At 39.0% G+C, this 22,196-nt stretch overlaps 1 protein-coding gene across 9 annotated transcripts in view; it reads left to right on the forward strand.

Moving 5' to 3' along the window:
* The window catches only part of ASXL3 (ASXL transcriptional regulator 3), a 147,884-nt gene that overhangs the window by 73,028 nt on the left and 52,660 nt on the right, over window positions 1–22,196 (forward strand). For 7 of the 9 annotated variants that reach the window (XM_030552999.1, XM_030553000.1, XM_030553001.1 and 4 more), the window contains 4 exons: window positions 954–1,075; window positions 12,900–13,017; window positions 13,933–14,052; window positions 18,811–18,974. In XM_030552999.1, the coding sequence (XP_030408859.1) occupies window positions 954–1,075; window positions 12,900–13,017; window positions 13,933–14,052; window positions 18,811–18,974 (524 nt within the window). Of the gene's footprint in view, window positions 1–953; window positions 1,076–4,990; window positions 5,071–6,257; window positions 6,374–12,899; window positions 13,018–13,932; window positions 14,053–15,978; window positions 16,050–18,810; window positions 18,975–22,196 lie in introns of those variants that run through there. The other 2 variants (XM_030553007.1, XM_030553008.1) reach the window with 2 other exon arrangements.

A 22,196-nucleotide genomic window follows, 5' to 3' on the forward strand; every position in this document is an offset into this window, starting at 1 on the left:
GGTAGTTAAACACTGGAATAGATTGCCTAGGGAAGTTGTGGAATCTCCATCGCTGGAGATATTTAAGAGTAGGTTAGATAAATGTCTATCAGAGATGGTCTAGACAGTATTTGGTCCTGCCATGAGGGCAGGGGACTGGACTCGATGACCTCTCGAGGTCCCTTTCAGTCCTAGAGTCTATGAGTCTATGAGTTATAGACTTAGAGAGAGAGAGAGAGAGAGACCTTTTAAAAATGTTAAAATGTATGACTGGCACTTGAAATCTTAAATCAGAGTGAATAAATGAAGACTTGGCACAACACTGCTGAAAGGTTGCTGACCCCTGGTCTACTTCTATTTAGAAAACATGATATACGTAAAATATTTCAATTGCCACATCAAGGCTTGATCAGATGGAAAATACCCATGAGCTCCTGAGCGGTACAGAAGGGTACAGAATTTGGTTCTACAACAGACTGGTTTATTCAAGAGAGAAGTTTAGTTTTCTGAATTGGAGAGGTAGCCCCAGTGTGGTGGGGTGACATGGAAAAGAGCTCAGTATATGTAATTGAGCTTCCTACACTCCATAGCTTCTGTCCTGGCCCAGTCTCTGTTGCCACTTAGAGCGTGGAGGTCTACAAGTAGAGATTTAGCAATATAATTAGACTGCTGTAGTTATACTGGTATAACTCCCAGTGTGAACATTCATATTCTGGAACATAGCACTCATCTCTGTTCAAGTCTAGGGTTGAACATGATTAGAAACAAACATTTGTGAAGCAATGCATTAGATGTTAGTGTGTGGCTGAAAATTCAAGTCTAGCAGATCCTGAGACTCCATGACTTTCATGGTTCATCAGCCGTGGAGATTGCTTTCTGGTGACAGGGTCCCTTATTCCATTTGTAGGATCCTCTTAAGACCTCAAGTGCCTAAGCAATGGTATTAAAATCCATTTTTTTTTTCTTTTTCATAGTTTGTCCGAAGCAGATACCTGAAGAAGCGTCTTCCAATCGAGACTCAAGCCTTACTAACACACCAGTGCAAAGCAAGCTAGTGTCTTCCTTCCAGCAGCACACCAAAAAGGCACTTAAACAGGTAAGCTGGTATTTATTGGTAGTCAGGTGGCTTTCTTTTTAACATGTTGCCTGACTATTTAAACAAGAAATCAATGTAGAAACACCACAGAAAAATGTTAAGACACTTCTAATAAAAGTACCAGCAACTTATTTAGCTGGACATTTTTTTCTTGATCTGTAAACATCTGCAATAAGAACAACTGTTGGGGGGGAAAATTTTGAAGCTTTTGTGTTCTGTGCATTAGTGTTGTAATCCTGCTTATTATTGTATACTTGCGGGTTTTTTAAATAGTTTCTATGCAAGCAAAAACGTTTTGTGTGCTTTATTGTTACTTCCCAAGATTTGTTTTTGTAAACACTTTTGTTGACAAACTTTTTTTTAAATAAATTTTGGAAAACAGACTTTGTGAGAGGTTGTAGCACTGAGAGAGGAATATAATTGCTGTTCAGTTTCTCTATAGACTGTGTGTCCACATACTGTATTTAATGCAAAAATACAGTACCTGAGAGTGTCTTTGTTTTGAGTAAACTGAGTTTGGATGGGTTTGGGTTGCACAGTAAATAATAAAGCTTAGAACAGGTGACTGAATATTCATGGTCTGATGTAAACTGAACAGTATAATAATGTGAAACATTTGCTCAAAACAGTGCTAATCAATTTAATGTCAGAGCAGAGTGAATGAAAAACCATAGAAATGCTTGTTTAAAAAACATCACTCTAATCCTGCTGTCTATTTGCCAAAGGCAGAAATGGTTTCCATTTCTTAAAGATTTTATTTTATCAAATAAAATAAAATTTTGTTAAATGTTGATGTGATAAGGTTGTGTTGGTTAATATTTCCCTTATTTTATGTCTAGGTTACATTTAGCAAATGCGAATGGTAGTTGAAGCCAACTACCTCAAACACTAGGCCATTCCAGAGTTATTAACTTAGGCCACAGCTCAGCAAAGCACCAAAGCATGTGCTTATGTCCATCGCTGTTCAGCAGAACACTTTAGCACTAAAGGTTAAGTCCCATTAAAGTCAATAGGATTTAAGCATGTGCTTGAAGTTAATTTTAAGCACATGCCTACATGAGTTGCAGAATAGGAGTGGTTTGCTAAATTGAAGCCTTCAGGCTTCTGGGTCAGCAGAAGTAGAGCGGTGGGTGCAGCAGGCTTTACTAATTGTGTGGAGTGTGGGTGAGTTGTGAGTGAGGCAAACAGTGTCCGGAAACTTCATTTAATTTAGATTTTTTGTAATATGTGAGTGTATGGAAATTTGAGTAAGCCACTACTGTTTTACGTGAACTCCTAATCTTTAGAGCAGAAAAGAATCAACGTGTATCTAAACACTTAGGGGCAGATTTATCACTTACTTGCTTTTGAGGGAGTGAAGGGGATGGAAAATACTGAAAACAAAAATAAAACAAATGAGCAGAGACCAAAAGCAATTACAGAATCTTAATTAACATAAAAATTCATACCCGAGATGGAAGTCCTTGTAAAACTGTCCATAGGGCAGTAGGTTAGCAAGAACACCAGAATGCTAAATAGTCAATAGAAAGAATGGAAAGCAGCTGTAATTAAGATTATGGTAATTAGATTTTATGCTTCAGGTTGTGAGTTTATTATTACAGCTGTCTGTGAAGAAGAATGTTTTATCCCATGTACAACATTGTACAATTGGTTAGGTGTATTGAAGTGATGAGGTTTTTTGCACTTTTTTTACTTGCCTATGAAGCATCGAGTATTGGCCAGACAAGATGCTGTATTTGATTTAATCCAGTATTGTAAATCCTATAAGATAGGTGAATGAACTTTCAATAGCAATTTTATTCAGAAAATTGCTGTTGAAAGTTTATTCACCTACAATATATCCTCTCTTCAGGGTTTCTGTTGCTGTTATGGACACATAATGTGTCGTCTTTGCACAAAGAAGAGCCTGCAGTATGTTTAAATACACAGAAACCTTAGGCAATTGTATGTGACACTCCACCAACTGATATTAACTTACTGGTTCTCGTCTGCAATAACAAGAAGCTAAACCTTTATTGTGCTCTTATTAAGAGCTACTAATGCTGTACAATGTCACAGTGAGTACTTGCCTGGTTGTACATTTATTTTTTCTTTAATAAAACTGTTCCTCACAAAATGACAGTTCACAGAGCATTCTTTCAACCATTTTTTCTCTTCATATTAAATAAGGGCAAGACTTTTTAATTAATATGGATCTTTTGCTTAATTTTTGCCCACTAAATGTAAGTGAAAGTCCAGCTGATAATGTGAAATATTACTTGAAGATCTGAGCTCAGGTGGAGTGGTCTGCTCTGTTAATATAATTATTAAACCAAACAAATCATATGAAGTTGGCTTTAAAGTATTATGTTGGAGTTTAGGTTGTTTTTTATGAAGATTTCTAGAAATCCTTTGTTTTAGACCACTAAGAGTAGGTTTAGCTTCCCCTGCAACATTCTGCATCTTAGAACGATTCCCATTGTGTACTGGGATTTGTTCCAGTATCACTATGCTTCTGCGGCTATGCCTGTAGTGTGAGGAGGAGGGCACCTTTTGAGCCCTGGGTCCTGCCCATGACTAACTCAGAATGGCGGTGGGGGATTGGAACTGTTGCTTAGTTATTACTACGCTCTGCTTTTCAGGGATAGGGGAGGTTGCAGTGCTCGTCCACTCTAAAAGTCTGTGTCACAGCTCACATCTCATGTTCTCATCTTGCAAGGCCTGTATTAATGTCCTAATCCCTGAAGCTTTTTAGCATTGCCACCCTCTCTTTTGTTACACTTATGGGGCAAGTGTTTTGAGTATTTCAGTCTTGGATGTGTTTCCAGTATGTGGCACATTTGTCTCTGCTTTTGTGGAGGCTGCGGGATTTTCACCACATGACTTTGCTCTTGATTATAACTGAGTGGAGGGTTTAACAACTTGATCCTAGTTTATGATGTCTTGCTCCAAAATAGTTCCTGAGGTAGAGCTCCCATTTATGTGTAGCTTCTGCTGGCAGGTTCTCCTTTGCTAGATTCTTATTTCTTTCTTGCTTTTGGAGGCAGGTGCGTGCCACACAGCTCTTCTTATCCAATACTATTGGGCAGGGGATGTTGCATGCATTCCCATGTTGTTTTGCCCTCTATGGTCTTGTCTACACTAGAGGATTTCGGCCTACTAACCAGTGTGAGGATCTTTTACCATGCAAGTAACAATCCACACACACAGTTGCTACCAATGGAACATAGGTGATCATAGCACTATGTAAGCTGCACTTGCTGTGAGCAAGGTTAACTCAAGTACAGACCTCAAGTTCTGGCATAGCAGCTGCAACGCGCAATTACTCCATCCTCCACTGCGCCTATCTGGTAAAATTTCTGTTCTGTTGATCTGGGTCAAGTTTTCTGCAAGTCCCTCACCTGTACTGAATGAGATACTGTACCCACTTCAGATCTCATGGCACACATGTTCTCACCAGCATCCAATTCTTTGTGATTGCTACATTTACCAAACTGCTCTTGGGGCATTTCTCAGAAGAAGCCATCATATGAGCATATCTATCAGCTGGTCTGATGCAGATGACACAGGGTGCTTGTGAACTACTAAGACGATGAAGTGATAGTGTCTGCTGAACTGTGTTGTGACCAGGTGTAAAAGCATTTTGCCCAGGAGCTTATCATTTGCTCCATGGGACAGTGCCAGGAGAAGATCAAGAGTCTGAAGCTGCAGTGCAACAATGCCTAGGGTGCCAGTAGACTTTCCAGGCAGGGAAGAAAATCTGCCTCATTTTTTTGGCCCTTTCGAATTAAAGGAGCGGAGTTCCTTTTTGACAGCACCAGGGCACCCAGCAGTGTGCTGTGGGGAGAAGAAGAGGAGGACGCCATCATCCAGGCCTAGAATCAGAGTGAGGGCCAGGACATGTCTGCAACTGTGCTGGGGCCTCAAGCCCTCTTGATTGAAACAAGTTCCAGAGACAGCAGCCAAGTGGGTTTGGGAGAATGTGATGCTCAGAAATAAGGGGACCTCCACACAAGGTATGTTGCTGCTGCTGTTTTTACTGCTTTGGGCTTTATCTGCATGCTTGATGGCTGGGTTCATCTGAGTGCTGCTATAACTGTCATGAAATGGGTAGATGCAGTCTCTTGTGAGGGAGGAAGGAACCCCTCCACTTGCTTTGTTGTGTTCCGCCACACTGCCAGATTCAGGAGCCCTCTCCATATGCCCCATGCAAAACACACCTTTTGTCAGCTACACTTGCTGTTCGAAGTAAGGATACAAGTACTTGGCAAATTCTGCAGAGGTGTTTCTGAACCATGCCACAAGACCAGTCTCAACAGGGTGACCAAGCAGGGAAAACTAAAAAATAAAGTTATAGAACCACAGATACATTGAAAATGGCAAAACGGAATGCTTTCAGAAAGCTCCATGATGGGGACTATGGCTTGGTCCACATGCTGCTTTTGGGTAAGAGGACATAAAGCACTTAGCTATTTCCAACCACATTTCATGTCGGCTTTCTATCACGTACGTGGGACACAAGCCTAAGCTATTATCAGGTAGCAACCTGCTTTAAAGCAGCTATAGGCCAGAGCAGTGAAAGCATCGCTCTGTCAGTCAGCACAAGATAGCAGCCTATCAGATAATGGTGTAATTTAGCCCAAAGTTTCCCAAATATTCTAAAAAATATTCTGGTAAAGACAGTTCTGTAGACATTCATTCTTAATTCAGGTTCCAAACTCCCTGGCCCTCATATAAACTCACTTCACTTTCTTCAGCTCCATTGCACATCCTGTGTTACCAGTTGAGAAAATAAGTATAGCAAATATATTAGCTTCTCTTCCCCCTACCCTCTCACGCTCACCTTAATAGCAATCTCTTTACTTTGCTACAATCTAATGCAGAGGGTCTTTCCAGGCATCTTGCCGTCTGCAGTAAGTAACCCAGTATGAGTCTCTCTGTACTGCAATGTTCATCCTTTACCTCCTACCAGGAATGCACTCAGACCCCTTGCACCTAACCCAAAATTTCATCGGGGAACAAAAATAAATAAATGTTAGGGAGACGATCATTACCATATCTAATCCTAGCACAGGGTGTCTTCCTTGTAGGCTTTGGAATTCAAAGTGAACTGAAAAAATGTTGCTTGTATTGCATTCTTGGTATTGTAAGGGGTCTAGTGTGTTAATATGCATATTAACCATTTCCTTATATTTAATTTTAGAAACCATCACTGCATCAAGGCCACAACTGGGAAATGCTAGCTCAACATAAGTGGAGAGTGATCAGACATTTGGCAACACAAGAGGCAGATTGCTTGACAAATCTTCGTGTCAACAGGTGAAAAATGAGAAAGATGAATTGTTTCTTTACCTTCAGGGAAACATGGAAAGGGACAGTGATAGAATTTACTAAATGCAGCCAAGAAACAGAAGTGTGAGGAGGACAAACTAAGTTGCTTTTTTGAATGCCAAGACAAATAGGAAAGAGAACTGAGAGGTCATGACTTAAAATTATCATGACAGGAAAATGAGGCTGGAAGCGCAAGTGTTCCAGAAGTGGTTCTTCAGGGAATACATGTAGAGCCCGAGAGCAAACTGCACGGTGTGTCCTTTCACAGGTCCCTATGTGTGGACACCAGCTCCTCAACACAGTGCCATAGTATGGGACAGTAGCAGTATTTATAGAACTTGCCTCCTGGTCATTTCCATGGTACTCAACCCCTGCCTATTGTCAGGAAAAAGAGAACAGGAATAGGTTCATTCTCTGTTAATATTGTGTCCAACAATAACTTAACTATGTGTGGGGTTGTGGCTAATTGTATTGGGTGCTTATTGCAGCTGGCCTGCATGTTTTATGTTTTAATAAACATGGTTTTCAGGATTTCTTTCTCTAAAATTTTATTAAGCAAAATTTTCTGAGCTTGAAACATTACCATATTAAATCCTTCCGGGCACCCTTCTCCTTTACCATCACACCCAAAATCATAAAAATGTATCCTTGTATTAGCAACTTCCTCAGGTCAAATCCACCACTGCTGCATTGTTGGGGTCAACTTTCGAGACAGAGAATAAAAGATCTCCTTCTTTAGAAGTTCTGCAGCCACTGCTGCTTCTCCAAAGTCTCGAACAACTCTGTCCACCAGTTGGTGGTGGTCTGGTCCCAAATGTAGCACTTGGCTTGACAAAATTCTCTTATGTAACTCATGGAGTCATGTAGGCTAGGATGAGGACGGATCGAGCTTCTCTCTGACAAACAAGTTGCCCCATGTTTTCCATGTACTGCTCATCTAAGTTTGCACTGGAGTGTCCCCTGCTGCCTCTCCTGGGCCACATGTAATGTCTGGCCATTAATTTTTATGGCCTCCAGCAGAAAATACTCCCTGAGCAAAGAATGAGCAGTGTCCATTCAGCCTGACCACCATTTTGAAAATATTTTGCAGAAATGGCTGCGTTTCCCAGGGAGATACGGAAGTTGGACCACCTTCTTCCATGACTCCCTTGGGTTCCAAGAAGCCTTTCCAAATCTCTCACAATCCATTACTTTAGGGAGTTATGCTGGGAACTGTGGGATAGGTACCCAGATGGCAGTGTGCCTGCACCGTTGACTGGCATGCTGTGTGTGGGCATGGAGCAGATCTGCAGAGAAGTAAGATGCATTGCAGAATTGCTATTTATATTGATGCAATGTCACTAGTTCAGTTAAAAGTGGTATGATACATGTTTTATTTAGGGAAAACAGAGAATCTAGCTGAGCATATCCCTTGTGTGTTCTATGCACCATGGTCGTGGAGTTTGTTTTAAAAGAAAACGGTGATTTGGTTTTTATTTTAATAACAAAACAGCCTGCATGGCTCAGCAGTTCAGACTATGGGGCTGTAAATTGCGGCGCATACTAGCATGCTGCACTGCACCATGTAGACCCTGCAAGTGCAAACTAACCAGATCACATTAATATAGTCCAGTTTTGTTATTAAAATAAAAACATATGACACAAGCTGCTTCTCGTGTAGCTTGTTTGCTTTTTGCTAAGTTGGAAGAGAGAGTGTTTTTCTCCATAGAAGATTTTTCAGTTGATCACAGTTAACCACTTAATACTACACAAACCATTTTTGTTTTTAAACAAACTCTCTTCTTTTTTGAAAGTAAAATCATTAGCGAGTTGATGCACGTGCCACCCTTGTCTCAATTCTCATGCAAGTCAGAATGGTTATTTAACGCAAACATCAGCTCTTTTGTCTTTCCAGTTTCTTTGTGCTGTTGAAAAGCAACAAAAAATAGATTTGCTTTTGTACTACAATGGTCTATGGAAATTGTAGCTGTGAATGTATGATCAAGCTTCTTATAAAAGAAGTAATGCTGGTTTAACACACACATGCTGCCGTATGTTTTAGTACATTTTACCTCCAGGCCATCGCTCGTGTACGCAATGTCCAGTTAATTTGTATTACAGTAGCATATAGAAGCCTGACCAAGAATGGCACCCCATTTTGCTAGTCACTATACAAACACATTCCAGAAGAAAGCTCTGCCCCAAAGAGCTAGCACTAAATGGACACGACAAAAGGTGGGAATCCAAACAGATACAGCAGACAAGTGGCAGAGATGAGACTAGAACCCAAGTCTCCTGAGTTCAAGTCTAGTACTCTATGGACTACACTGCCTCTCAAAATTGTTTGCCATTACTCTTACATACATTATTGATCCTGGTCCACAGGTCTAGCATGGAATAAATAAATTCCTTCCATGTATTTGGATCTTACTCTTATATTCTGTAGCCGTTTTCCTAATACAGTTTTATATAATACTGTTGTACAAGGTGCTTAGTGTTGTACTTATATATTTATAATTCAACATTTTTAATGTGTGTTAAAAATCTTAAGCATGTAGCAGCCTCATAAGAATGTTGGAAGTATGTTGTAATGCTCATTTCTGTGGGTTTCTTTAGAATCTGTGAAAGAAAGTTTTCAGTGAGATTTTAATTTAATGGAGGAATAGCAGTTATACTTTTTAAATTTGGCTAGCAGAATAGAGGTAAGCGAAGGGACAAAGACTGAATTTATGGTGATGTGAAATGAATTGGTGATACAGTATAAATCTCTGTTTCCTCTTTTCCAGTTTAGAATCCATGGTCCTGGTGTGGACTCATTATTTATTTTGTGTAATAGATTTTCTTCAGCATGTCGCAGATCCTGTTTTTCATATGTCAGAACAGAAAAATTCCATAGCCTGACATTTCTGATCCATAATGTGTGAAATTTCAAAGGTTATGTTTCGTGATAGAAGTTTCAGAATGTAGACTTGACATTTATAGAACAAAGTAGCAATCCAGGATGATGTTGCCTGATGCAACCAGCTGTGACATATCTGTGTTGTTAATAACTGTTTTTTTGACGTTCTGAGCATGTCATGCGTTTAATCTCAAGTAGAAGTGTTTTTCTATATTCATTCTTTATCTGTGTGCTGCACTGTTTCTTTATGAATTGTAGAGGTGTAAAAAAAAAAAAAGTCGCACAGATTTCAGAGCAGTGTAAGGTATAAACAAAAAACCTGACATTTTGCTCTTCTGGGTTTGGAGGGGAATTTGCACCATCTTTAGGGTGCATGGTTTTTCTTCTCCCCAGTTACTGTCTGACTTGATATTCCTCCAGTAATGGAGGCTTTGTTCAGTTGTTAGCTGGGAGAACAGCCATTTCCCCACCTGGGTGAGAGAGTGTTTCCAACCTTAAAATCAGTTAAATATAATTGGCCTGTATTTTAGGAAATACCATGAAACCTCCAGTGCACTGCTGCTCTCTAGTGGGGGCAAAAAAAAAAGCAAGCTTTCCTTCGTGACTAATGGAAATCAGTTGGGAATTAGAATTCTACAGTTAGTACAGTGGGCTGTGTATCAAGAAATTTTTCTCTTCTGGACTCTGCCTTTTACAGCCTTTTATCCTAATTAATCTTAGGATACAAAATTCTTCCGACGAAGTGGGTATTCACCCATGAAAGCTCATGCTCCAAAACGTATGTTAGTCTATAAGGTGCCACAGTATTCTTTGCTGCTTTTACAGATCCAGACTAGCATGGCTACTCCTCTGATACTTGACAAGATTCTTCTCATATCCTACAGTAGTCTTGTATCCTAAAATTGATAAACCTCAGGCTAGGTGTATGGAGGTAGAGTCTCCGCATTACAAGAGTATGCACTCGCTTCTTTAGTCCACACTTACTCTTTCTGGAATTTAGTTTTACTGGTTACTAAAGTAACGATAAAAACATAAACCTCAGACTGAGATTTCTTCCTAAGCTTGTCTCTTCCTGCGGTTTTCTTGCAAAAATCTGTCAGTGCTAGACCTTAGCTCGCACTGCCCAAAGGGCCTTAAATCCAGTGTGGCGCTAACAAGCTCCATCTGCCATGATGAGTCAGCAGGGATTAGCATCCCCAGCAAACAGGGTGGGCTGACAAAAAATCCCAGACATTGCCTTACAATAGATATCAATTATTCAGTTGTTTTTTCCATATCTTTGCTTTGGGAGGTTTGAGGGAGGACAGGCATGGATTGAGTTAGTAGTTAACATTTTTTCCTTGCTGGAAACCATATTCTTCATAGTTACTTTTGTAACTAACTCAAGTAAAAATACAATGTGCATGTAGCTTTATAGCTTTCATTATCTCAGGGTCCAATCCTGCACGTATCCACATGTACAGACCCTTACTTCACTTCCTCCAGACACAAGGAAAGCTCCATGCATGGCAGTAAGTTTCCAGGATCATTCCCATAGTTAGCTGCTTGATTGTTAAATAGAAGACCAAGGGTCTCAAAAAAATAAATTATGAACATTTAAATTAAAAATAAATCTGAGTAACGAAGAGACGCGTACCTTGGTATTCAATGCCTAGATATTCTGGTTATGGGTTCATTAGAAAATGCCGAAGTTAAATCAAAATAGACTAAAACTTCTTGTGGATTGAGAATGCCCCATCTCTTGCCCAATCAAAGTGATGCAAATATGCTTCTGTTGCATTTTCTGTATAATATATAGGAAATATTGGTTGCCATCAGGTGCTGATGTCAAGTTTGAGGTCCATGATAGAGGTGAGTAAGAGTGCTCCCGAATGGCTGTGGTCAGTCTTGGTAGGGGGTGGACTCTGGTCATGGTCACCTGCTGAACTCCACTTTAGGGTTCTCCCCATAGGAGATTGCAGGTTTATAATCTCCTCTCTCTGCAGTTCAACACATATATGAATCTGCTAAGGGAGTTAATAAAGAGAGAATGGTTGTGGTTACATATATGTGCTGACTGATATCGCACAACTTTGCTTCCTTTTGAATTAATCCTTTATTGGCTTTTAAAAAAAATTTACTACCCAAATGACATTGTTATTTGGGTAAGTGACCTCTTGGTTTAATTTTAGCCAGGCAATACTATGGATTGAGGGAAATGTTTTGAGACAGTTTTTGGCACTGTGTACATTCTGATATGGCTGGTGAGGTGTGAAATTTGGGATTGGTCTTGACTGTTTTGGTTTCTGCTTTCGCTGACTTTTGGGATAGCTTCAGGTAGATCTGAGCAGCTTCTCTCTTTTGTTTGATTTCCAGATGTTTTATTTTGGTTTGGATTGCATGGTGCTTAGATGCCTTTGGATAAGCATCCTATAAATGCATTAATGAAATAGTTGAACTATATTTTTATGTGGCTGAATATATTTTATAGTGTTTTATTTAAATTAAACAGATAATTGTTTAGGTTTTTGGAATTGTTCTACCTATGTGAAATATTTTGAGTGTCCTACAGATGAATTACAGAATTAACTTCATAAATCAGGCACTGATATTTACTATGAATAATCCCTTTAGTCGTTAAAAACATGTCCTCTATTTGAGTACCATCTAAAAAAACAAAACACAAATCAGAGAGGGGAAAAAAAATGCAATATTAAGATTACAGAAAATCAGAAGATTAGAGAAGATCAGTATTGAGTCCAGTCCATTCTGACTTGTTCCAAACTTTCAATTCTTGTAAATATCTTAACTGGCAAAAGTTCATATTCATATATTTTTAAGACCTTTGACTCTCATGTCTTTTTCTGTATAAAACAATCTGGCTGATATTCACTGTTTCTAAACTTTTTATATTTTTATATTACATTAATAACCCCTGTAGCTGATCCATTTATAAAACACAAAGCAGTCTCATTTGTAGAGATTTATTCTTGTATCGTTTTTCCCTGGATTTGCCAGAACACCATCATGTTCGTGTTCTGAAGGTTAATGCCCAAAGTCAAGCAGACAGAAGCCAAGTGCTGCAAGGTTTCCAAGATTAGGACTGATTCCCTTCACAGAAATAAATGATTCCTGCCATGTTCAGTGATTTTGTGCAGCGCTACTCACGGCTGAGTGAGTGCGTCAATACTGTAGTCCTTACATGCTGTACATACTGATGACACTCTGTGTTAACTTGATTGACTGAGCAGTATACTGGAGAGGATGCACCTGCAAGAGATGTGCAGACACACACATTTTTATTCTGGTTTCAAAACATTTATTTTACATTTATTTTATTTGGATGTCTTAGTTTCAAATTCCATGGGTTATCATGTTGTGCTGCTAAGGTAGAGCAAACGGTTATATGCTTCTTTGTTGTCAAAACTGTATTGGAAAATGATCTAAGGTGCATCTTCTTTATCTTTAAAACCAAAAGCCTGATTATGTCATTTTCTTTTAAAAGCATAAAAAGGGGACTAGTGTGAAGTCTGAAAAATCAGTAACCATGTAAAGTAGTTATCTTAGGAGGTTCAGTTTAATGATAGGCAAATGTCTCATGTAATCCACTTAAAAGCAGTATTTTTGTTGCATTTTTATGTTTTGTTATTTTTATAGGCTTTAAGACAACAGCAGAAAAGAAGAAATGGAGTCTCAATGATGGTAAACAAGACTGTTCCTCGTGTTGTTTTGACACCATTAAAGGTGTCTGATGAGCAGTCGGATTCACCTTCAGGTAAATAGCTAAAGGACTGTGTGAAATATTAGTTCTAGTCACAAAGCCTTCCTCTGAATGAATCTGTAGCATACAAAATTTAGAATTGCTGCAAATAATGATATTTCCACATAGTAGATTTGTTTAACTTCTTTATTTTCTTACCAAATCTAGTGAGTCAAAGATTTTTTTCTTTCATTTATTATTAAAGAACTGAAAGTACATAATAAACTGACAATTGATAGCAGCAGCAGCTTTAAGGGAATGCAAAGTAACATTTCTGTTTGGCTGTGGAACTCTAATTGAAGACCACATGCTGGCATTCAACGCCATCAAAAAACAGTTCCTCTGTGAGAGTGAATTTGTGTCTGTTCTCCATTGCAATACCAGAGATCTTTGCATCAGCTTTTTTGTTCTGGCAACATTCTTATCATCACGGTGCAACCCTGACCTTTAGTTCTGGTTGTTAGCTGCTTCATTTTAAAAGGATCCTACAGAGATGTATATCCACATTTATAACAGATCGATGATTGTATTTTCCAGGTACACCTCTTTTGTAAAAGTTACTTTGCAAAGAAATTATTTTTTTCTCCTTTGATTGCTTTATTACTCCATAATATGGAGCTTAATTATTTTTAAAGATATTTCTTGAGTATCATAGCAGAGCTCTATTTAGACTGGATTAGTGAACATCTTGATTGACTGCAGTGTTCAGCAAATTTTAGTTTTCATGACTTACTTGATTTATTGAACTTTTCCTTCCATTTCCTCCAGTGCTCAGGAATCAAATTGTGGCCAAAAAGATATATTACCTTTCAGCAAGTATCAGATATAGTAGATGTTGCTCTTGATTTAAAAAAAAAAACCTATTTTTGTTTTGAAGGAGGAAGAAAGTACATCCCTGTAATTTTTTATTTATTTGTTTTTATTTTTAAGGATCTGAATCTAAAAATGGTGAAGCAGACAGTTCTGATAAAGAAATGAAACATGGGCAAAGATCTCCAACTGGAAAACAAACAAGTCAGCACTTAAAGAGATTAAAAAAGTCTGGTTTAGGTGAGTAGGACTTGGGATGTCTAAAGATTTTATTTGTTACTATAATACTGAACTTTTTATAAACCATGTAATCTCCCTTTAGAGAGTTCCCTTTGTCACTGTAATATGCTGATGCTGTTATCAATGCTAAAGCAGGCTCTTCCCCAGTAGCATACCTCCTTGGATGGCTACCTCATCCCTGTGAACTCTGCAAGGTTGCCTTCATATAGGAGTCTTTTTCCTAGCATGCCTTTCTGCAACTCGCCTTTTAAATTTGACAGAGCCAAGTAGTTGCAGCCCAAAGAGGCCATTTTGTAACTAGCTACTGCTTCCTACATTAACTTTTTTACTAGCTGGAAAGTATTCTCGTCTCCTGTTATGTTTCTCCCAATCTTCTCTTTCTTATTCCCAAAGAGAGTGGCACATTCTTACTACTTGTCAGGAGAAAACCTGTTAATTGAATAACTTTTTCATATTCTATCCCATAATGAGACACGATACTCTCATTTTTATGTTGATTTTAGGACTCATGCATTATTTTGAAGCTATATGGCTGTAGTGCTAAATATCAAATATTTTTCACATTCAGTTTAGTGGATGATGATCTGTAATTAATGTAAAATCTGGTCCTAAGAGGAGATAAAGTAACTTTTGAAAAGCCACACCTTCCTATTCTGTTGTGAAGGGTTTCTGTTCTCTGGAGAACAGTTTTCTGTTCACATACAGAATAGAGTGTTCCATTTCTTCAAATTCTTGGCTCATCTCTGCTCCCATCCCCAGTTTAGAAGCATCTGTTTGCAAAATAAATGTTTTTGTTTTCAAAGAGTGGCCTATGTAAAGTGGGGTAATAACATAATTGTTTCTTTATCTCCACAAAGGATTGTTCACATTCAACAGTCTGAGTCCTTTTGACATGTATTTGATGAGATCTGTTAGTGAAGCAACCATCTCAGAAATTAGGAATAAACTTTCTGTAGTAGCTGGCTAATCTTTTAAAGGAGTTAAGTTTTCCTTTGGTTGTAAGAACCTTGGTCTCCTTTAGTGTCCTGACTTCGTCTTGTTTTAGTTTTATGAATCCATTTTCTGAAAGAGAGAAAAAAAACCCCCACAAGATATTTTCTTTCTTTCTTTGCTAAACAACATGTGTTCATATCGATTGCTACAAGAAATTCTTAGGCTACGTCTACACTACCATGGTAAGTTGACCTGTGCTACACAACTCCAGCTATGTGAATAATGTTAGCTGGAGTTGATGTACCTTAGCTCAAGTTATCGCGGGGTCTACACCATGGGGGGTTGATGGGAAAAACTCTCCCGTTGACTTACCTTACTCTTCTCATCGGGAGTAGAGTACAGGGGTCGACTGGAGAGCGATCTGTTGTCGATTTGGCGGGTCTTCACTAGATCTGCTAAATCGACTGCTGGTGGATTGATCTCAGAGCGTCGATCCCAGCTGTAGTGTAGATGTACCTTAGATTGCTGTTCATAGGTGTACCAGATTGTTCACCCAAGTCTTGCTAAATAACAACCCACATCGAGTTATGTGACTCAGTTTCATACATTGTCTTTCAGCAGACTATCCATCAATCTTTAAAAAGAGGCTAGTGGGCCATATAGACCAAATAGCATTGTTGTTAAATAAAAAAAATCCCTAGGGTGTCGGAACTTCTGTTTTACCATGCTGGGTTTAGAGGGATCTTGCAGTATTTTTTGTCTAGATGTACGGTTAAGAGAGATTTTCCATGTCCGTTTTCTCCGGTATTTTGTCAACTCCTGGCATTGGATAGTTATCAAATGTAGAGATAGCATTAATTTTTCTGAAATCTATACAGAACCTAATTCCCCTGTCTTTTGGGGGCACGGTAACCACTGGGGAATGCCATGGGCTTCTGGAGGTTTCAGGAACCTTTAATTTGAGCATGTTTTCTTTTTCTTCCTCTGCCAAAGGTTTCATCCATTCAGATATACGCTTGAATCTTTGTCTTATGGGTTTATGGCCCTCGATATCTATTGTGTGAGTAAGTATCAGTGTGTTCTGGGGTTCTAGTAAAATAATTGCTATATATCTTTAAGAGTAGGTCTAAATCCCGATGCTATGCCTGGTTCAATTCCAGACATTGCTTAACTATCTCAATTCCCAGAGACTCTCCTGATCTCCCATATTTCTTTTATTGCACTCTCTGATTTACTTGTGGTATGCCCTGGAAGAAAACCCTTTTGACTACTTTGGGGTTCATTCCACCCGTTTGAATAAATTCATAGAATATATTTTTGCCCTTGTTTCCAGCTGTGGTAATTGCATAATATATAGGACTTATCAGTCTCATGACTACATGGTCCTTGCCATTTTGCTACTAATTTAGTCTCACTGCTGTGGAGCAGAAGGAAAACTTTTTCACCTGGTTTATATTTAATTCCCATGCCCCTGTTATCATACCATGTCTTCTGGTTTACTGGGACTTGTGTTAGATTCTCCTTTGCCAGCTCAATAAACTGAATGAGTTTTTCTCATCTTTGGGGTGTATTCTATAATTGCAGGGCTCTATTTTTGATCTCACCTCACTTTCCAGTTCTCTGATAGCTATCGGTCCCCTAGATTGATGGTCATAAAATAATTCAAAAGGTTGTTGCCTGAGGTACCTCTCTATAAGCAAAGAAGAGAGATATCATCTCATCTCAATGTTTGGCATCCTCCTGAACACATTTTTAAGCATGTCTTTTTCAAGGTTTCTGCCAAGAATATTCTACCGGCACTTTATTCTGGGGACGCTATTTTGTCTTGTTAAAGCAATTATTCCCACTTATTCATAAGGTCTCTGCAGTACTACAGAATTGAAGTTGATAGCAGGGTGAAGGCGCCAACACAGCATGTGTATACCCCAGATCTGTGAAGATGAAACCTGATTTTTCTATAGCTTCTTGGTCTATTTGCAATTTCAAGACATCACACCCTCTGTCCACCTCAGAAACTTTCATTCTAGAGGAGATACTATGGTAGCAACTCTGCAGTATAAAACTCATTTTTAGTTTTAGGAGCACCTTTTCCCTTTCCATGAGGTTTTTCCATCGAAGGGGAAGATATTAGCGAAGGAGAACAATTTTTCTCCAATTTGCACCTAAAACATGAAGACAGATGCATCCTACATTATTTAAAGAAAGGAATGTAAACATGCGTTTAAATCATATACATCATACTTACTCATATTACACTTGGGAATTATGTTTTCTCTGCATGTATAGTTAGTGGGTGGAACAGATGGTGAAGACAATTTAATGTGATACACTCATTAAAATGAGTACTTCTTCCACATGGTTGTCCTTCATAATGGGGGGATTCAATGGTTTTAATGGAGTTTTTGCTGTATTGAAATGCAGGATGTTCAAAGCATATGTTGTATAAGGTTACAGTATGCTGAAGACAAACTAACCCTTATCTCATTCAATCAGTATTGCTTGTTGAAAAGTAACAAGAAATTGCAAGAAATTTATGGGAGGCTGTGAGTTTCTCTATTCATTCAAAGGGGGAAACTATTGAACTTGCAAATTGGCTGTGAACTTTTCCCTTTCCATGAGGTTCTGAACACTATTATAACTTTTCAGCAGAGACCAAATAGTAAGGCTCTTAAGAAATTCAGAAAAATTAAATTGTAGTACTTGTATTCATATTACTCTTCATACCGAGTGACATTCAACAAGTCTCTAAAGGTCTCTTTGCCCAAGTTTCCCAATCTGTAAAATAGGGATATCAACCCTCCTTTACAGAACACTTGGAGATCCTCAGATGAAAGGCCCTGTATAAGTGCTGCATATTCTCATTATTAACAACAATGACAAAAAATTCCAGGGAACTCCCTTGGAATTTGGGCATGACTCACCTTGTTGCTTGGGTGTGATCTTGCTGAAACATCCCTTTGCAGGACCTTTGAAATATTAAAAGTCCAAGCAACAAGAATCTCTGGTGGTTGGCCTCAGCAGTTTCTGTCTTGCACATTTCTACTGAACCTTCTGGGTACAAATCTGTTCTTTTTTAATCTCACCTGGAACTTGCATGTTCTTTTGGACTTGCTGGGACTGGTCAGCTAATTAATTTAATGAGTCTTCTTATCCCATTTGACAGATTGTTAGTGGGTTAGTCTGCAGTTGCAGTATGCTATTTACATCTTTTAGATTTTATGAAAATTCAGAAAAATGTTAATTGATTTGCACAAAATTAATATCACCAATAAATTAGACAGTCTCTCTGTGATCACGTCTCAAATTGTGATAATGCACTGAGGGTTTTTTAAGAGCAAATGAAAATACAGAAGAGTGGTAATACATAGAAAAAGCAAATGAGTAGGATAGGTGTACAACAATGTACTGCAGGTGCAGGAGCACAAATAAAAACTTCACCCTGTGTAATAAAGTTTCACCCACTTGGGCCTCTTCAGGCAGCCACATATGTTCTAACAAATATTCAGTCTTGTGTGAGCTAATTTTGCTTAGCAGTAGATGCTTAAAAATATGTTGGTGATATCCTGACTTCTAGTTCAAAAAAGAGAATATTGGTCATGGTGTAGAGTGGAACATGGGTGCTGTGAAAGGTGAGGAAGTGAACATTGGGATGTATAAAAGGAAGCTCATAGAATCCAGGAGAAAGCTGTATTTCCCCTTCACAAAGCTCTGTCTTATTGACGTTCACTATACTATATAAAATATAAATAACTTTTGAGAAAAATTATTGTTCCTGTTCCCTCTGTTATCTGTTGTAAAGGTAAATGTGTTGTTTATTTACTCCAGGACATTTGAAATGGACCAAAGCTGAGGATATTGACATAGAAACACCAGGATCTATTCTAGTGAACACTAACCTGAGGGCTTTAATAAACAAACACACCTTTGCTTCCTTACCTCAGCATTTTCAACAATACCTCCTGCTTTTGCTTCCAGAAGTAGACAGGCAGGTAAGTAGAAACATAAAACATTTGTTTCCTTACTAATAAAACTTTTTGTGTTTTTGGAATATTTACAAAGTCTGACTTGATTCCACTCAGAATCATTATAGAATGAAACTTGTAAAATAATTGTTTTTCTTAGCTATTCTACATCAGCTAGTTTTAATTAACATTCACTCGTGTCCAGATCATGTCCTGCCTCCTTGCTGCCTCCATTTCTATGACCTCCCTGAAACTCAAGCCACTCAATTACAACCTGTCCAAAATGCAGCTGGTCAGACCATCTTCTTAACCAGTTGAATCCCTTTACTGGCTCTCCTTTGCCTTCTATAAGCTTAAACTTTCAAGGACCCACACAATCTCACCCCACATGTCATTCTTTGCTGTGTTCCCCTCAGCCTCTGCACTCTGCCAACATCATCGGGCTCAATGCTTAATTTGTTACCTTCTCTCACTCCTGTGTCCATGCCTTCTTCCACACTTCAGCCTATTTTGGAACAGATTCTCAGTTCCAGTGCACGAGGCCTCCTCCCATCTCATTCATATCCCTATTAAAAGACTCACTTCTTGCATGAGCCCCACCAGTGCTCACTTCATCTAGTCATATACCCGCTCCACTGGAGATAATGGAAGTGGGCATGGGAAGAGAAGATAAATTTTTCAAGTTATTAGTTCAGGTTTCCCAACGTGTGTTGTCCTCTCTGTATCTGTCCTTTAGACTGTAGGCTTCTTAGGGCAGGGGAGCCTCTCTGTATCTTAGAACAATAGTAATTTAGGCTAGGTACTTAAACACTTGCCTAATTTAAACGAATGTATAGTCTTATTGACTTCAATGGGACTACTCATGTACTTACATTTAGTTACATGCTTAAATACTTTGCTGAATCAGGACTTTACGTTGTAACTCACTGACTATTTGCATACATTTCCTCTCTGTTCTCAGTCCACAAAGGATTTGAGTCTGTTACAGCCCCAGCTACAGAGTCTGTCTCTTAGATCAAACTGTTGTGACTCATGGCTTTCGCTCTTGAGGTTCTTGGCTCATTCTTCAGTTTTTGTGAAGATGGTAGATGCCACAAAAACACAACAGAAAGATAGCGAGAACAATATAAGCAACTGATTGACTCAACATCTTAACAAATTATATACTATATTTTAAGGACTCTTCAAACTATATGCTTTGTCAACAGGGAATATTTTAAGTTGAACATTAAAGGCCAGATCTGCATCGGAAGTTATGTAGAATTATTTATTCTCATTCTCCTCAGATGCACTTAAAATTGCTGTCAACAAAATTAAAAAGGACAGTTTTTCATGAGGCAGAAAACCAGTTAGATTTAAATTTGTGATGCAGTTAAAATTTTATTGATAGCTTTCGGTTATCTAACGGCCTTCAGTTAGTGATTCAGAAGAGATAAGATTGTTAGATATGATCCTATTTTCTATCCAGTCCAGTCTGAGCTAAACATTCACACTTCAATTTGTAAAACTACTGGCATTATTTACAAGCCTCCTAACATAAAGATTATAAAAAGATAGGCACCACAGAACTGAGTTACTGCCTTACCTTCATTTAAGATAATGTATTCAATAAAAACTGCACTTGTGCTCAGTACCATGGAAAATTGATTTTTTTGAGTTTTGCCTGGCTTTTGGCATGAAAAACACGAATGTTTGTTGAACTAGGCTCTACGAATTTTTTCAAAGACACTTCCTTCTCATTCTTGCTTCAATAAACTTTGATATAATACATATGAGTGCAACAGGCACAGTATCACAAAACTAACCTCAACTCCATGGCCAAGAAAAGTAGTTACTAAAAGAATACACTGTCAGCCTCATACTCTTACAGCAATATTTTTTCTTTAGTCTCATGTTTTCCCTATGCCTCTTTCTCTCTTTCATGTGTCTGAACAGAAACCCAGGCTCTTTTTTTTTATTTTTTTATTTTTTTTTTAATATGCGTTTGGAAAGCCGGCGTGGGGCACATGTTTGGGAATAGTGGGCAGATTTGGTGGCTGGAAGAATGATCATTTCAGGGTTTCTTGTCTCTTGGAGGATGGAAGTTCTGGGGGCCTGTCCCTGACCTTTACTTTACAGAGGTTGTAATACCACATGTGGGTGTTTCCTGATGTGAAATCTGAAAAGTTGCCCCATAAGGCATCCTCCTGGCTGTGAACAGGAGTGGGTTGATCAAAGTAATGACACTCTCTCACATCTGCCTGTTTGGGGTGAGTGCTGATCATTGATACACCTCCTGAGGGCGGGAAGGAGTGAGACGCAGGGCCTGTCAGGTTTCTGATTTCCTAATCTCTCCCACTGAGGCAAGCTGGACTTCTCTTGGCAGGCTCTTTTCCACTCCCGATAGCAGCATGGCTTTTCTGAGCTGAGTGCTCTCTGTGTTTTCACAGGCCACGCTCTTGTCTCAGTCTCCTCCAACCCCAGAACCAGGAAAGGGTATGTCTGTACTTCAAGCTGAATGTGTATGAGTATAGCCGTTACACTTCTATTTTTAGTGTGCTATCTCAGCCACAGCTAGTGTGGGTGCATCTCCTCCAATCACCGCTTACCATCTAGCTCGAAGTGTGGGCATACTCAGTGAATACCAGGGAAGATATTCCTTTATCCCACCCTCCGCCTGGGAGCGAGAGGGGTAAGGATTTTGAGGAGCCTAAACAGACATAGTCTGAGGGTGTCCATGTGTCATTGTTTCAGAGGGCCACCTGCTACCAGGAGCAGAAAAGCTAGAGTGACCCTGCCTTTCTCTGCAGGGGAAGTGGGAAATTGGAGCCCTGGTAGCCGCCGCTTGAGCAGTATCTCTTGCTGCCCTCATGTACGCCTGATTTCACCAGTCTCTCTTGGAAGCTTTGTTATTTGGGGATAGGAAAGCTTTAAGTGCCCAGTGACCATGTCAGCCCAGCAAATGCCTGCCCATTCCCTGCGAACACCTGTACACTTACTTGCTAATGCTAGAGAAATCCAAACTCCACAGATATTTTTTCCACAACTTTTTGTCTGATGATTTCTACATGGAATTACATTTTTCCCGTTCTTATACTATTGTGCAATCAATAGTTGGCTGGTGTCATACTCCCTAGAGATGGCTGCATTTCAGCAGTGCTATATGGATATGCTATATGAAGTGCTGTGATGAAAGATGCTGTGTAAATGCAATATAGCAATACTATTTGTCTTCATGTATAGTGATCAATGAAATATAGTGTTGAGTAA

This window comes from Gopherus evgoodei, chromosome 2 (assembly GCF_007399415.2).
Source record: "Gopherus evgoodei ecotype Sinaloan lineage chromosome 2, rGopEvg1_v1.p, whole genome shotgun sequence".
Taxonomy (NCBI): Eukaryota; Metazoa; Chordata; order Testudines; family Testudinidae; genus Gopherus; species Gopherus evgoodei.